The sequence below is a fragment of the Theobroma cacao genome, chromosome 2, assembly GCF_053813885.1.
Source record: "Theobroma cacao isolate CCN51 chromosome 2, ASM5381388v1, whole genome shotgun sequence".
In the NCBI taxonomy this organism is placed as follows: domain Eukaryota; kingdom Viridiplantae; phylum Streptophyta; class Magnoliopsida; order Malvales; family Malvaceae; genus Theobroma; species Theobroma cacao.
Window position 1 is genome coordinate 5072227 of NC_142640.1, and position 16507 is coordinate 5088733.

The window sequence follows — 16507 nt, forward strand, 5'->3', positions numbered from 1 at the left end:
GATGATTATCAGTATACCAGGAAACTGCACAATGTTTCAAATACATTCATTGCAAAAGTATTTAATTTATTTGTGAACATTTACAATTGGGTTTGCATGATTTAACTTTTTTTATTATTATTTTTTGTAAGAGGATTGAAATCTTAAGTTTGAACTTTTCGCTGTTTCCTGTACCTTTCCAATATACACAAAAAAAAAAAAGAAGAAGAAGAAGAAAACCTCTCAATAAAAATAATTAATTTATTACTAATTTAGTCAACACTTTTTACCATTTAATCCACTAAAAATTATATTAAACTTGACAAAAACCTTCTATATTATATAGAAAAGGAAGTCTCAAACGGTTTCCACACTTGGCCAGTTATAGTAAGAGAAAACATAATTAGATACAACACGGAAGCAGATAATGTTTTGTTCGGTAATTTTTGGTTAACAGATTTCAAATCAAGCGGTCTTTTCATCTTCTTTCTCCTTATGTACTTCTTCAAAGTTGAAAGTCTTTAATTAAACAATATTTTTCAATGAAAGAAGATTCAAATTTTTGGTTAAATTCAAAATTTTCGAATACCCCAAATATAGCTTTTGAGTGACTGTAGCACCCACCCTTTACCAGGCCATGGCTGTTTCTCCGAAACAAAGAATAAGCCCGGTCAAGGTCTCTTTCTCATCTATCCAAGCATCATACATACGTACATACGTACATACATACATACATGAGCATCATTCACAATGTTTTATGTATGCACGTATTTTTATACGTATGTATGCGATGGTACCATGCATGTTTTTGTAGGAGTATCCGGGTGTGTGACTGTTTTTTTGCTTCTTTCAGGTTAAGCGAAGGAGGCCACCCAAGTACAGGTTCTTTAGGAACAAGCTTTCAGGGCTAGACAAAATGACTCCTAATCAAGTGAGCATCATATATCTCATTTACCCTTTTTTTATTCTGTTCATTGTGTAGTTTCTTTCCCTTAATGTTGTAGACTGTGAAGTTACTAAGCAATACGATGATCTCATTGTTGAGTTTTGAAAGAAAAAAAATACCAACTTCCTAACTGAGATGGACACGGGATGCAGCAGCACCATCTGAATATCATGTCCTTTGACTGTTTTCTGCTTTTGAAAACAGGGAGTGTATAAAGGACTGGGTTTTTGTAAAGGAAACTGAAAAGGGCTGTTTAGTGAATCTGTAGAAAGTTAAAAGGACCCTTGTGCTTGATATTTTATTTTGTAAAACCAACTCTAGCTTCCTACAGGAATGATCCAGCTTCAATCATGTTATCCCATGCTGTTCCTAATGCGTTACTTTCGCATTTAAGCTTCCTTAAGGCAGTCTCTAGACCAAGTCTCAGACTCTCAGCAATGTGTATAGTTAACTGATGCAGATATTTTGTGAATCTTTTGACAGTTCGTTTCTCTTGGAAAGGAGAAGGCCCAACGGTAGTTTAATTTATTTCGAAATACTTCTTTAAGTCTTTGAACATTCTGAAATTACATTGTATTCTGATGATGTTGCCTCTATAATTTCCTCTTAGCCATAAACGGAAGAGAGTTGATGACATGTATGAAAATGATCAAGTCAAGTCTGCTGTAACGGAACGAGCGGTGGAGGTTCAAACTAATCTATCATCTGAATTCCCTAGTCTGATTAAGTACATGCTCCCATCACATGTTACTGGAGGATTTTGGCTGGTATACCTCAGTTTTATCGATGCTTTTGTAATTTGGACTACGTCTGCATTAGAATATTGATCTATAGATGTTCAACTTTTCAAATGGCAGGGTCTTCCCAAGGACTTTTGCTTGAAGCATTTGCCAAAGGAGGACAGAATGATTGTTTTGGAAGATGAAGAGGGGAAAGAGTTTCAAGCAAAGTATTTGGTGGAAAAGACTGGTCTCAGTGGTGGATGGAGAGGGTTCTCCATTGCTCACAAATTACTGGAGGGAGATGTCTGTGTCTTTCATTTAATCAAACCCTCCAAATTGAAGGTAATTGTTTGAGCCATCTTATGCATTACATGTCTGGCATTTTATTTGATTCTCCTATGATTGTCTGTTTTAAATTGTTTTTTGAAGAAATTCGATGGAAGGACAAATTGAATGTACCAAAACGCTGTCTGTTTGCTTTTCTGATCATAAATTTGCATGAGAAGTACATATTGCTAATTTTGCATGGTATAATTCTTGATTGTTTGGTTGAATTTTTAGACTTGGTCTTTCTTGAGAAGTAGAAGAGGCCAACTCAGGCTTTGTGCTCTGAGTATTGATATTCTGTTTCCAGTTATATTTTCACATGTTTAAGAGTGGATGAAATCTCCACATGTTTAAACCTTTAACCATCTGCTTGATTACCTGCATTCATTTAGGTGTACATTGTTAGAAGAGAAGGTTCAGATGAAATGAATGTTGCCCTTGGCCTTCTGAAATTAGAGTCTTCCACCCAACCAATGGACCTTGGCAAGTCATTTCTATTCCCAGTAGCAATTTTTATCTTCTTTATCAATTGTAACTTTCTTGAGAATTATACCTTAATTAAGGTCTCTCAATGATCAGTGAAGGAACCCAAGATTTGTGAAGGAACAAGAGATGAGTCTTTGGGAAATTATGGGGTGGAGGAAAACAGGATTTGTGTAGAAACAACGGGTAAACCTTTGGAGGTCCTTCCACTGGGCATTTATCCAAAAACTATTCATAACAATGACCCGACACTCTCCAGCACTAGTTTGGGACCTACTCCATATCACTCTGAAAATGATAGCGAGGATCTTGGGTCTGAAGTTTTGGATGGAATCAGGTTGTCTGAATCCATTGTTGATTTTAAAGAAGTGAAAAGCATTGAGAACTTTAAAATTCTTGCCAATGGTTTAATCATAAATTCTGAGCTTGCCAAATATGTTCAAATGAAGTACTATGAGCTTTGTTGTAGTCAAAAGTCATTCCTTCATGATCATCTTCTCGAGGGACTCAACTATAAGTTGGTTGCTGGAGTTATTGCTGAGACCGTCAATATTGCTGATGCCATAAGAGCTGCCAAGCTTACAACCTCCCACCATAATTTTCTGACTTGGGACCAGACTTTGAAATCGTTTGAGGGGTTGGGCATGAAAGTTGGCATGTTACGCTCTCGATTGGATCGACTGATGAACCTTTCTTTGAAGGCAAAGAGACACCAAGAGGCTAGACTTGAACAAGTTCATGCAAAGGAGGAGGAGAGGAAACTTGAAGCCAAGCTTCTGGAAGTAACTGAGGCACTAAATAGGCTTGATAGAGAGATAGGGTCATTGGAGGAGGAGAATGCTGACAGGCTTGAGATTCTGTTTCAAGAAAAGGCAAGTGCCCCTTGGTGATAGTGGGCACTTTGTGTTGGTGGCCTATGGTTTTTGTGCTGAAACATGAGCCTTTTGTTTTGGAAGAAAGTTCCATGTTTCATGGTGATCCATTTTCTGAAAGATCCCGGCTTTCATGCTTTGGTGAGTCTCTTTGTGGATCCCAGGCACAGCAGCAAATAGTATTTTGTGAAGAAGACATCAGTACATGTACTTATATTTTTGTGAGGGAGGTATTGTATGTGGTCCTCAGAAGGAGATAGCTTTTGAATTGCCATAAATCAAAAGTGTGTACTGTTGTATGTTTATAAATCAAAAGTGTCCAGTGTTTGATGTAATCATTCTGTTTTGCTCTCCATTTTCTTACTTTTGGAAGTGGATTTTTGTCCATTTGTTTAGACTTAAAGACAAATATCCATATCCTAGCAGCAGCAGCAGCAGCAAGGGGTTCAAACACTAAAACCAAATGTAGGATATCTATGCTTTTGTTCAACCCGAACAAAAATTCTTGAGTATTTTGTAAAAAGTTAGTAAAAGCAAAACATGGTCCTGCCATCCAAGGTGAGAAATTTCCACATGGCTACTTCAAATAGTGGCAGAGCCACTTTACCTCTGGACATTGCAAAATTTATGCTTCATAACACTTTTAAGTTATCCAAAATCCTAATTTCTCAATTCTAATTACAATGCTAATAAATCATTTTAGATATAATGTTTTAAAAAATTTCTAAATTATTTTTAAAAAAATTTAAATAAAATTTTTATTATTTTATTACGTTCTATCAAGTTTTTATATTTTTATTTTAGATCTAATCGACTAATTAACGTTTGAATGTAAAAAAACTACTTGATCAAAACATCATGTCGCATCTACTTTTGTTATGACATAATAACATGTCATATTAATATCATGTAACATAATTTTTGAATCAATTAATAGTAATAAAAATTTATTTGATTTAAAATAAAAATATAAAAACTTGATTGAACATAATATAAAAATAAATTTTTTTTTAAATCATTTAAAAAAAATTTCAAGTGCTATAACAATATATTAGTATCCATATAATTTTTTAAATTAGACATATTTACTTATTCATGCTTCAAAATTTATCTTTTAAAATTTTTTATATTGAGAATTTTAAATTTTCTTTTTTTGAATTAAAAAAAATAATTTAAATTTTATTCTTTAAATAAGAAGATTATGTATCAATTAATAAGTCAAATACCTAAATACATATTAAGAATTTTAAATTTATATTACTCATTTTACTCATTTTCAAATCTACTAATCTTTGTAAAAACTGACTACTCATTTTCAGTCGGGTCCTCAAAAAGCCTTTTGCCGCTGACATCAACATGGTTACATTTGAATTTCAAAACTCCGACCTAAAGAAACAAACCGCGCACGCTCAGACATCAAGACACCGTACTGTGCTCCTCTCCCTAACCAAAACCCCAGAAACAGAGCATTAAAGACTGGGTTTCCTTCCTGGGTCTAAACCATAAACCCAAAGGTCACCCCTTTTTTCAGTTTTCTCTTTTGGACAAGAAAAGAAGAGAACCCCTTTCAATCCATTTCTGTTTTCGATCATTCCTGTTCCATTTCCTGAATCCATCGGCTGAAACAGAGTGACAAAGAAAATGGTGGCACCAAAGGCAACGTATGAACAGATGCGTAAAAGGAGATTGGAGGAGAACAAGAAGAGGATGGAAGAACTCAATCTCAAGAACCTCTCCCAGGCTTTGAAGAATACTAGCCCCAAGCCATCTCCTGTGAGTGTATGCACCCGTGTTTTTATTTGATGGGTTACATGTTATAATATGACTATCTATCTCCAAGGATTTTGAGTTTACATACACGCAGATGAAGCAGATGAAGCCCCGAACGCCTCGGCAACGAGTGGACTTAACAGCAGTGAGAAGGTCTAGCCGTGTTGCGGACAAGCCCAAACCGAACTACAAAGATGTAAGCTTTCTCTCTCTATTAGCAACAGGATTGAAATTTTTGAAAGGTGGAAGTGTTTCACATATTTAGCAATACTCTGTTGATTGTTAATGTTGATGGCCCAATTTCTTGATGGTTGGCAGATCCCTCTTGAACCTTTGGAGAGACCCAGAAGGTTAAAAATGTTACTCAATATTCTTCTTTTGTTGTTGTGCGTGCGTTTGGCCATTCGTTAAGCTTCTAAGGTTGGCCCTGTCTGACACTTCATAGCTAGAGTTTACTTGCAGGAGCCACTCGCGGAGAAACCTGTGGGATCGAGTTTATGCTTCAGATGAAGAAAGAGCCTATGCAATTGAAAGAGCAGAACAACTTGAATCTACTTTAGAATCTGATTATCCAAGTTTTGTGAAGCCCATGCTCCAATCACACGTAACTGGGGGATTTTGGCTAGTAAGATGACAGCTCACTATCTTTTTGATTCTTTTGATTTTTGTTGTCCTTCCTACTAAAAAATATCATTACATGTATTTTGATTGCTATGTTCTAATAGGAAAATGAAATGGTATTAATTTGGCTTGCCTTGGTGATGAGATATTGTTTGTGACATGTTCAACAGGGTCTGCCAGTCCAATTTTGCAAGAAGCACCTGCCTGATGAAGACAAAATGATTACTTTGGTGGATGAGAAAGGAGAGGAGTTTCCAACCAAATACCTTGCTGAAAAAACGGGTCTTAGCGGTGGATGGAGAGGGTTTTCAGTTGATCACAATCTAGTTGATGGGGACGCTTTAGTATTCCAGCTTGTCACCCCTACAGAATTTAAGGTGACTAACAAACTCAAACTTGAATTTTACGCCTCATTCATTTTAGCTCTTGTAGGAGCACCTTATATGTTGCTACTTTCTTGTAAATTAAGCTTGACGAATGAAATAAATGGTCTTGAGCTTTTAGTCTATGGATGTTTACTCTTCTATAAGTTATGTCAACCACTTTTTTTCCTTAGGTGTATATTATCAGGGCATACGAGTCAGAAGACAATGAAGATGGTGAACCTGGAGAAGATGACAAGGAGCCAGAACCAGATGTCAAGCCAGACGTCCAAGTTTTGGACAGAAGTGCAAAACGAATCCGAGCAAGTAACTACTTTCTGCTCCTCCTAAACCTTCAATTTGTAGAGCATGTTCTAGACTTTGTTTTTCCACCAAGCTCTTCAGTACAAAAGAGATTTGATAAACCAAGTCAATCAGGCTTACAATATCTTTAAAATCCCAGATTTTTTTTTTTTATTTTTTTGGAACGATTGGGTTGGAAGTGTGAGCTGAATCTGAACCCTATTACTAAAGGACAAAGAGATACAGCTAAATGTTTGGAAAAATGCCGGAAATATTGATAAAGCATAAAATGTCACTCCCTTTTTGCATTTGAATAATTTGATATTTAAATGTTGGCACTCTGATTTTGAACTGGTTTTTGCAGGGAAGTAAAAGACATTCTACAGCCGACACCTCATGTATGGCTGCGGAGAAGCGATGGGGGCAGAAGTGATAACAAAAAGTTTGAAAGCACACAAACATTCAGCTGAGGACTTGTACGGAAATTCGCCAGCTGCTTGACTGTTTTTGGATCTTTAAAGTGATCAAACACAAGATAGTTACTCAGGGATTACGAACCCAGACAAGGTGGGAAAATGATTGTCATTAGCTGATGACTAGTATGCATTTTGCACATATCCAATTAGGGATTGAAAAAGATTGGGTTTGGGTGAAATTATTTGCTTGATTCCACACATTATTTCTGAGTGGCTGCGCTTGACATTAATTAAAATATGAATGGACTGAGATTTAACAGTGATATGTTCGATGTATAATTAACCATGAAATTTGTCTGATATCCATACAATACAGAGAAAGGGCAGTAGTGAATGTGATTTAGGTGTTTGATAAACCAACTTTTTTCCCTTTCTATAAATCTCTTATTATAATCCTCTATCCATTTTATTGGAACACAATCCGGCTATATTTCCAATAGAATGTGTATATCTTGGTATGAGATGCAAAGAGTGTAATACAGCTCAATTTCTTCTCACGTGTATACTTATTTGAAGAATTGGGAGAGACTTCACCCAGAAGGATGTTTTTTTCATCATCGTCACATCATAACTTAGCCATTTGCTGTTCAAAGGTCGGATCGATGCAAACAACCACCTGTTAGAAGTTTATAGTTACATAAACGCATTAAAGGCCTAGATGGTTTGCCTGAATGCTCATTTTAACAAGGATCAACTGAATAAACAAGCAAATACTGACCTTGCCTGCACTTTTACCCGAATGGAGATACTCAACAGCATCTGCAACAGAACGCAAGCCCAAAAATCTTTTCGGGTCTATTGCAACCTATTACAATTCAATTAAGAGCATGTAAGGAATTCAAATCACTGCAAGTAATCAATTCAAATGGTATCAAAGAAAAGAAAAATATGACTAAATAATGCATAGATAACTGATCATTTAAATGATCTTATGCATCCTAAATAGATTGAAATTTAGACTGTAATTCATATTATTGAGGGAGAAGTATATCAAACATAAAACATGATATATATTACCTTAAGCTTTCCCGAAGAGTAAAGTTGAAATAGTCTATCCAGGTGTTCTTTCCATAAATGGCTATATTGTACCAGGAAAAAGCCAGCCTGAAAACAAAAACATTGTCAAAACAATCAAACCGCAAGATTTTCATGCCATGTGCTTCTCCCCAGCCCACTACCCCACACCCCTACCCTGAAAAGGAATAAGGTTCAAAGAAGACAATATGAGCTACAGTCTTAGTTGCTTCAATCACCAGAAAACGAAGAAAAGAATATTGCTCAATAAATTTTCCTAAGTCTATTTGGCTAACCCATGTTGGCATTTTTATAGTCTCAGAAGTTAGTGGGTCATTATTACAAGACCCTTTTTCTTGTGTAAAGGAATCATAACCAAAGGACAACTTCTAAACAGCTTAAAAGTTCATCATTTAGCAATTACATACCACAGTTTGGCTTTTAGACAAAAGCTTCTCAACAAGTCCAGGATAATTTGATGGCTTCCATCCATGCTCCCCTTGATACTATATAAAAATGAATTAGTTTGATAGGACTAAATAAGAAGTATAACATCAGGCCCCAAGAAAAACATCAGAAGCTATAAAAGTTGCATACGTGAAGATTAACTAGATTGTATTGGGGTAAATTAACAATTCAGTAGTAACAATATTACGTAAGATTGGGCCTATAAAAAAATATATATTTTATGTAAGATTGGGAATGCATAGTTTGTTCAATTCTCTCACAAACACAACTAATATATCCATAGAGTGCAGAAGTGAAATAAATAAATCTGCACTCCAAATTCTTACAAATTTAATGTTTTTTTTAACAAATATCCACCTTTAAAATTACCAAAAAAAAATCAAATATGAGCTAAAGAGATAACACGCAAACTCGATATAAAATATGTTAAAAACTAAAAGCTATGTGTCAAAAGTTCTTTAAAAATTGTAAGCTCATTATAGGAAAACAACCTGAGATATCATTCCTATCACAATGAGTCGTCCATGGATAGCCAAAGCATTCAAGCATAAATCAAACATGTCCCCACCAACAGATTCGTAGACGATGTCCACCCCTTTAGGAAACTCCTTCTTGAGAACCTGGAAAACTACAAAGTCATAGATGTTCCTTCTGTGTTGAGATCAATCTCAAAAGTCGGGGCATGGATGATGATTGAAGGATAGCACCCAAGATCTTAGTCACGGAAAAGGTGTTGAGATCAATCTCAGAAGTCAGACCATGGATGATGATTAAAGGATGCAACCATTGGAGAACCAGCTAAGTAGACAACAATCCCTCTTAATTGAGAGTTCAAATACTTCAATTATATCATACAGAGACAATGAGATACAACAGTACTTAATGTTAAAAATCTTATAATCCAAAGTGATCGAGTTAAAACAGTTGCACTCATGTAATCAAATTTTATTCACTAAAATATTTCTTTGAATGAAACCAATGAAGTTAACTTCATCTTCCTAACCTGAATACCCCTGCCCCAAAAAAAGAAATAAGAAAAGAAAAAGGTAGAATGGTGAAAAAGGAAGAAAATTTTAAAATAAGAGTTTCAGATACGTACAGTTTTGATATCTTCAATTTTATAATCTATGACTCGATCAACACCCAATTCTTTCAAAAGCCTTGCCTTTTCTTTCCCTCCGCAAGTGGCAACAACTTTATTGCCTGCCAGTTTTGCAAGCTGCATATGTATTTATGATTAACATTTTTACTTACTGCCCAAAAAAGGTGGGGTTAGGAGCTTACAGAAGTGATATATCAAGGAAATAAAAGGCAATATTATGTTGAAAATACAATCATAAGACAACACTAAACTGAACAAGTACAGAACTACATTTGCCATAGAGGAAGGAATTATGATGGTCATATAAAATATGTGTTTGATGTTTTAGCAAATGAATGAAATATCATAATTCACTATGTATAAAACTAAGATAAGCATGAAAGTACAATAAGATAATAATAAAATAAAAAAGCTGCACTTTATTCAAACAAACAATAGGGAAAAAAATGAATTGATAATGTTTAGTCCAGATTAAAGTTGGCAACTGTCAAATACAGCTTATACAAATTCAAGTAATGAGAAATATCTTCTTGTTATTATACGAACCTGGACTGCAAATTGTCCAGTCCCTCCAGCAGCAGCAGTTACGAGGACAACTTTTCTGGATTCCATCTGACCAGCCTATAAGGTCAAAAAAAAGGAGATAGAAAAGGTTTCAGAGAAAAGAAAACAACTGAGGGCTACAACGTAGAGTTAGAAAAAAATGAACAAAGAAGAGAATATGGCCACAAAATCTTACAAGGGAGCAGAACTCAGACACATACAGAGACGTGATGAGGGAAAAAGGGGTCCATGAACGATAAGGGGGGTTGGGAGAATGGGAAATTTTACTTCTAAATAAGAAAAATTAGAACAATGAGGTACCTTGTCCAAAGCAATTGATGCTGTTAATCCTGAAGTAAGCATAGCAATAACTTCTGGGTCAGGTCTACCAATGGGAAGTATGTGCTTTGAAGGGACCTGTGTTTTGTTCAATATCCAATAATATTTATTAACTTAACAATTTAAATTAGTAGGTTCATGATTAAGTAGGAAAAGGTATGAAAAAAATATTGAAATAAGTTCATTATAAACATAATAAACAAACAAAAATGAACATTATACCGTTATGAATTCAGCATAACCTCCATAAGTCATGACTGCAGCAGGAGTTCCGACTTTCAAATCACTTACAGAATCTCCAACGGCAGCAATTATTCCCACTGCCTAGAACAACAAAATAACATGAAGTCAACTAGCTATCACATGCAGTGATGATTTTACAACTAATGAACCACAGGATATCAGCATAATTGAACTATATTACCAAATTAGCATTTTAAGTTAATATTTTTCCCACACCTCAAATCCGGCATCGAATGGAAGAAGGGAACTAAGGTCTTTATTGCTGCCTTGAAAATAACGACCTGAGCTAAAGTTCACCTGTGTGTAACATGTCATTCAAGTATATACATGTAAGTAGATAGCACATAATTATACATCAAAGAGCAGTCACTGACAAATTTATTTGAACAAAGGCAGAAAAATACTCAGCATAGTAATATTTACTAACGAACGGTAAGCTTAACGAAGAAAGAAGAAGAAAATCATGAGACTTGTTCTCTTTCATACCTCACCCATACCCTCACTGTCTTTGTAGGAAAAGAAAGATAAACCGAATTGTTTTTGTTATTTAATAATAAATGAGGATAAACAAGCGGTTTGCTAACCATTTTTCCTTCTTACTTTCCCAAGCTTTGATCCTTCAGATGCAAAGAACCCACAGCCACTAGTTCCAAGTAATCTGCTTTTCTCCCCTTGGCTTGAAAGTATCCCGAAATTAAGAAGGAATTCCTTTCTTTCATCCATCTCTTCTCTTTCATTTTCTTTTCAAAATGTCTACACCCACCGTACTCTCTCCAAATATATATCCTACATTCTCAAACTCAGTTAACCCTTTTCTTTAATCCACACAATCCAAGGCTATACTCTCAAGAACATGTTAAGATGCCAAATCTCTCCTTACAACATCTATCTACATGATTTTGGGTTATCCTCCAAGCCTCTAGACATTTCACTCTATTAAATTACTTGCTTAAAGGTGATTCCCCCATCCTTTGCTGTGCATGTCCTAGTCATTGCCATCTAAGCTGTGCTTTCAATATTTAGTCAATTGGTGTCATCTCTACCTTCTTACATATAGCTTCATTTCTTAAACAAGAGTCTTACACATCTCCAAATAAATTAGAAACGATGAGTGCACACAAACATTTAATTAAAAAAAGGGGAAAATAAAGGAAAAGGCAAAATTAAATTAATCATTTAAAGGATACTAAAAAGCTTACATCACTCGCGTTCACACCAGCATAAATGATTTTCAGAAGAACATGATCTGATTCAATAGGTAGTTTCAATGGAACACGTACTATATGAGTAGCATCACGAAAATGGTGACTCAAGGTATGCACAACTCTGAAGAAGAAGAGAAAAAAGGCACCGGTAAGTAGCTGTAAGAAACCAACAGACACATCCTACTTTTTACAATGATTACTGGTAATTAATAGAAAAGAAAGTTGACTGGAAAATATTTATGTAAGCTTACTTCTGTGAGTTAAGAGTTTGAGATTAATGATCAGATGTGGAAATCTTAAACAGTAGGACAAAAAATGATAAAAAACGTAATGCACTATTAGTTAATTGACCAAGGCCAAGGCCATAAGTTTGAAATTAATAAGCAGATGTGGAAATTTTAAATAGTAGGACAAATGATGAAAAAAGTAATGTATATTAGTTAAATGCTGTAAAAGCAGTTGACACTTGACAGTAGATAAGCTTACGTCATAAATGCCCCTCAGTATTCAGCCTGCCAAGGTAAATTTAGCAGTTCACCCTGTCTATACTTTCTATATTCCACAGACCTATCTTTCAAGATTTATTACATTTCACCTACCCATCTATTTTTATTCAAGATTTATTACACTTCACCTACCCACCTATCTTGTTCTTCCTGAATCTTTTTCTATCTTTTTACTGTTTTGCAGCTTTACTATTAGATTAGTGTAGACATCCAGAATGAGGAGGTATCAGATTTCAGGATGAACTGGAGGCAGTTGTTATAGTTTGCTGCCAATGACATTTGAGGGCAATAGAAGGAAAAGTGTTTTTACGATTTTCTTTTACACGAATGGTTCAGAATAAACATCATCTTCAGTAATTTGAGGAGTTCACAATTTCTAAAGACAAATGGGTTACTTAAAAATGGAAGGCCTTGGTAGCTGTCTCAATTGAAGCAGATCTTGATATTCAACCTACGCCAATAATAAAAGTAATCAAGTTCAAAAATGTCTACTAAATAAAAACTTCTAGATTCTTACATGTTATCCCAAAATTATACCTTTCTGCAACCATGCAAGAACCAAATCTAGAGGTTTTACGCTGGCCAACCCAAGAATTGTACTTAAATAACTCAAAACTGAAGCAATATGACATTTAACTTACACTTTCTCAAAACTCGGAGGAAGTTGGGTGCTTAAAGGAGCTTGTAATGAGATTTTTTTCCTGGAACTTGCGGAAGAACGCAACAAGTATTTTGCTTCTTCTATTGGAGTGGGCCAATACTCCATGCCTCTGCGATTTGTAATCCATAGGCAAGAACCAGCTCTGCTCTTATCCATGATAAGCTCCAAAGCACCTAGAAAAGCAAAGGTGCTTAGAAAATAGGAAATTAAGTTTTTCAGAAGTAGAGGAAGTAGAAGAAAACTTTTGAGGAACAAGACGTGATCTGACATGCAAAGCCTTGATTTTAATTTCATCGTTTATATAACTGAAACTTTGTCAACGACAAACCTCTGAAAAAGAAAATGACAAGCAAGTGGGACCTAACCCATAGTCTTTCTTTCGATCAGATAGAGCTCATCTTTGATTGGGTCTCAAATAAATGCACTGATAAACCCAAGGGGGAATACATTATTATGTTTTCAATTAATTAAAGCATCTTGCTTTTATACTTGTCATTGCATAAATAAGGAAGTAGAAAGGACTTGAAAAATTCTTAATCTGGAACACAAAATAAGAATTTCCTGACGCTCATTGCTCCAAATAAGATTTCACTGAACAGAGACTATTCCATAAAAGATACCTTTCACCACCATTTCCATTGGCACAAAGCCTCCCATTAGAGAAATAAATCTGTGGCCCAATTTTTCTCCCATCTCTGTTTGAACAAACTACATCCAAATTCAAAGGCAAGTTATATAATAGAAATAGTTTGTAGACATAATAACATCCTCCAATCCCGAAAGAACCCCCCCTCTCACCAAAAAAATATATATACACTAGTAAAAACAAATCACTGATTATTTTTATGACATTTCAAGGAGTCTGTGCTAATTGAGAACGTCCAGAATTCTTAAAAATAGAGTTTTACCTCAGGGCAAAGAACATTGACGCGTATTCCCTGACGTTTGTAAGGAGCTAGTGATCTAGTAAACATGACAACACCAGCTGGAGAAACAAATATTTTAAGCAAATGATCAAATTACATAAATGTGTTACATGCAAGAATTATGTAGATAGATATCTTCTGCTTAGATCTTTATCCAGACCAACCCTTTCATAATTTATCCATTTGCCCTTTCATGGCAATAATCTCATTATCTCAGCAAATGGTATCAGAAAATATGAATTGGTGATAATTCCTAACCAATTTCCTTATAAATGCATTATTTAAAAATTAAAAGATATGTGGAATTATGTGTGTATAACGATGCAAAAGAAAGATTATAAGCTAACTTAAAAGATCACTGAAAACAGTCAAATTGAGGCAAAATGAACCCACAAACCTTTTGAGCCAGAGTAGATGGGGTCCACATACGCTGGATAAAGACCTGCAGCGGATCCCAGATTGATTATCACCCCTGGCTTTTGCAAAGCTTGCATAGTTTTAATCTGTTCAAAAACTCAAGACTATTATCCATTGCTGCACCTAGGACTGCTATCAAGGAAATTCCAGAAAGTCCGAGTTGAAGCATTACCGCAAGGCGTGTACAATCAACAACGGCAATGAGGTTGACATTAATTGTATGTCTCCATGTTTTGGTGCCATCAGTTTCATCCTTCTGGAATGGTACTGGATTACTGATGCCGGCGCTATTAATACAAATATCCAATCCTCCATATGTAGCCAAATGCTTCTCAAATGCAAGAGTTATATCTCCTATTCAAATAAGAAGCAAAAACTTATAAAAAAAAGGTATTGCAATTATCTGAAACAACCAAGTCTCTTAGCAGTTGAGAAAACGGAGATCAAATGGAACTTACTTGTGTTAGTAACGTCGCATTTCACAAAAATAGCAGATGGAAACCCTAAGTTTCCGTGGAATTTGGAATTCTCTTTCTCAACCAGAGATGCAACTTCCTTTCCTCTCTCTTCGGAGAAATCCACAACTGTCACGAATACTCCTTTCCCTGCCAAAGCTAAGCTCAAGGCTTTACCTGCACATAATTCAACACAAATTCAAATTAATTCATCTGCTTCACAATCTTAAGCGTAAGCAATTCAAAAGCTACTACAACAAATCACACCGATCAACTGATGAATTCTTGGAAGTTTATTTCCATCGAAGACAGTGAAATTAAAACTGCACATAAACTGAAATAATCAATTCTGGATAAAAATATGATCAAAGAAAGGAAAGCTTTGGAAAGTTTACCAATCCCGGAAGCAGCACCACTGACCAGAGCTGATAAGCCAGGTTTAAGCTCCATTTTTTTTTCTTTTTGGTTCTCTGTGATTCAGGGGTTCGTTGAATTATTGGAAAGAAACAGTCCTTCCCCAATTGTCAGTACTAGGATTGGATTTTGGTCCTTCCCTAAAGAAATATTATTCTATCTTGCTGTTATTGTTCTTCGAGGCATCGGCTATGAAAGCAAATATCATTACCATTCACCAAAACACAAAAAGACGAGGAAACGCCGGCCTTCTTGTCTTCGCATCTTGGATTTTGTCGAAAATGTGATGTAATTATCCGGACGAACCGATAGATTTGCCTAACCACGTTTCTCCGCGCGTGACATCCATGCGTTATGATTGGTGACTTCCACCTTGAGGTCACTTTGACCTTATTTCTAAAGTTATCAAAATCAATCATTAGATTAATTTGCAAATAAATAGAAGTAAATGGGTTATTTTTTAATTAATATTAAATTAAAATTCCTTCTCTTATTTTTTAGCTTTTTTTAAAATAATTTAATAATAATTTATATTTTTAAAACTAAATATAAAATATTTTACATGAAAAATACAACTTTACATAATTAAATAAAAGCTAATATTAAAAAATTATTTAGATTATAATATAAACATGTCAAGATAAGAATAAAATTACATATCATCTTAAATAAAATGTGTAAGAAATGTTGTAATCAAATAAATTATAATGTTTAAATGCAATAAAATATAATAATAAAAATAAATTTATTAAATTAGTAATTTGTATGATAACATAGAAATTTATTTCATAAAATTTTAACGTAAATGTGTAAAATTAAAAATAAAAAGTCATATTACTTATCATAAAATAAAAAAATATTCTTTAATTTTTGTCTAAACAATTTTAAAGTAGTTTCTATCTCTCATTCTAGCTACTAAAAATTTTTACACAAAAAAATACTTTCACATGATTAAATAAAAATATTAATATTAATAAAATAATATTTTTAAATTTTAATATAAACATATGAAAATAAAGATAAAGATACGTAAAATCTAATATAAAATAAGTTTAAAATATATAATTAATTTAAAAGAATTATAATTTATTTAAACGTTGCAATAAAAATAATCTCATTATTATTTAACATACATTAATAAAATATATTATAAAATTAAATTATTTTTAAAATCTTGTCATAAATGTGTAAAAATATAAATAAAAATCATATCATATACCGTAAAATAAAAAAATTAATATTCATTTTTTAATAATTTTAAAATAATAATAAAATAAATATATTTTAAATGTCAATTTATCTGTTAATCAATTTCATTTTTTATTTTTAAAATATTATTATTTTAAGATAATT

General features: G+C 34.1%; 3 protein-coding genes across 6 annotated transcripts; 2 read left to right on the plus strand and 1 right to left on the minus strand.

Moving 5' to 3' along the window:
• The first annotated feature begins 616 nt into the window (after positions 1 to 616).
• LOC18607917 (B3 domain-containing protein Os01g0234100-like) lies at positions 617 to 3692 on the plus strand. The gene is made up of 7 exons (XM_088803332.1): positions 617 to 655; positions 833 to 910; positions 1409 to 1440; positions 1536 to 1692; positions 1783 to 1989; positions 2367 to 2457; positions 2554 to 3692. Exons 1-7 carry the CDS (start codon positions 617 to 619, stop codon positions 3345 to 3347), a joined length of 1398 nt encoding a protein of 465 aa, XP_088659458.1. The 3' UTR covers positions 3348 to 3692.
• Positions 3693 to 4679: 987 nt separating this feature from the next.
• LOC18607918 (AP2/B3-like transcriptional factor family protein) lies at positions 4680 to 6827 on the plus strand. 3 transcript variants are annotated; one of them, XM_018115952.2, is made up of 7 exons: positions 4680 to 5108; positions 5194 to 5295; positions 5418 to 5449; positions 5562 to 5724; positions 5891 to 6097; positions 6277 to 6409; positions 6750 to 6827. In XM_018115952.2, exons 1-7 carry the CDS (start codon positions 4971 to 4973, stop codon positions 6755 to 6757), a joined length of 783 nt encoding a protein of 260 aa, XP_017971441.2. In that variant the 5' UTR covers positions 4680 to 4970; the 3' UTR covers positions 6758 to 6827. The 3 variants fall into 3 exon arrangements, with proteins under 3 accessions (XP_017971441.2, XP_017971443.2, XP_007042396.3); XM_018115954.2 differs by having other exon boundaries at positions 4680 to 5102; positions 5203 to 5295; XM_007042334.3 differs by having other exon boundaries at positions 4681 to 5102.
• Positions 6828 to 7113: 286 nt separating this feature from the next.
• Positions 7114 to 15510, minus strand: LOC18607919 (ARP protein (REF)). Of its 2 annotated transcripts, XM_007042335.3 has the most exons (18): positions 15136 to 15507; positions 14744 to 14917; positions 14458 to 14639; positions 14266 to 14371; positions 13851 to 13927; positions 13563 to 13650; positions 12923 to 13115; positions 11770 to 11896; positions 10787 to 10867; positions 10550 to 10651; positions 10310 to 10405; positions 9992 to 10066; positions 9443 to 9562; positions 8835 to 8963; positions 8304 to 8381; positions 7879 to 7965; positions 7580 to 7666; positions 7114 to 7477 (listed from the first exon to the last, which is right to left on the minus strand). In XM_007042335.3, exons 1-18 carry the CDS (start codon positions 15188 to 15190, stop codon positions 7427 to 7429), a joined length of 1908 nt encoding a protein of 635 aa, XP_007042397.3. In that variant the 5' UTR covers positions 15191 to 15507; the 3' UTR covers positions 7114 to 7426. The 2 variants fall into 2 exon arrangements, with proteins under 2 accessions (XP_007042397.3, XP_017971440.2); XM_018115951.2 differs by lacking the exon at positions 9443 to 9562 and having other exon boundaries at positions 15136 to 15510.
• Between the last annotated feature and the right edge of the window lie 997 nt (positions 15511 to 16507).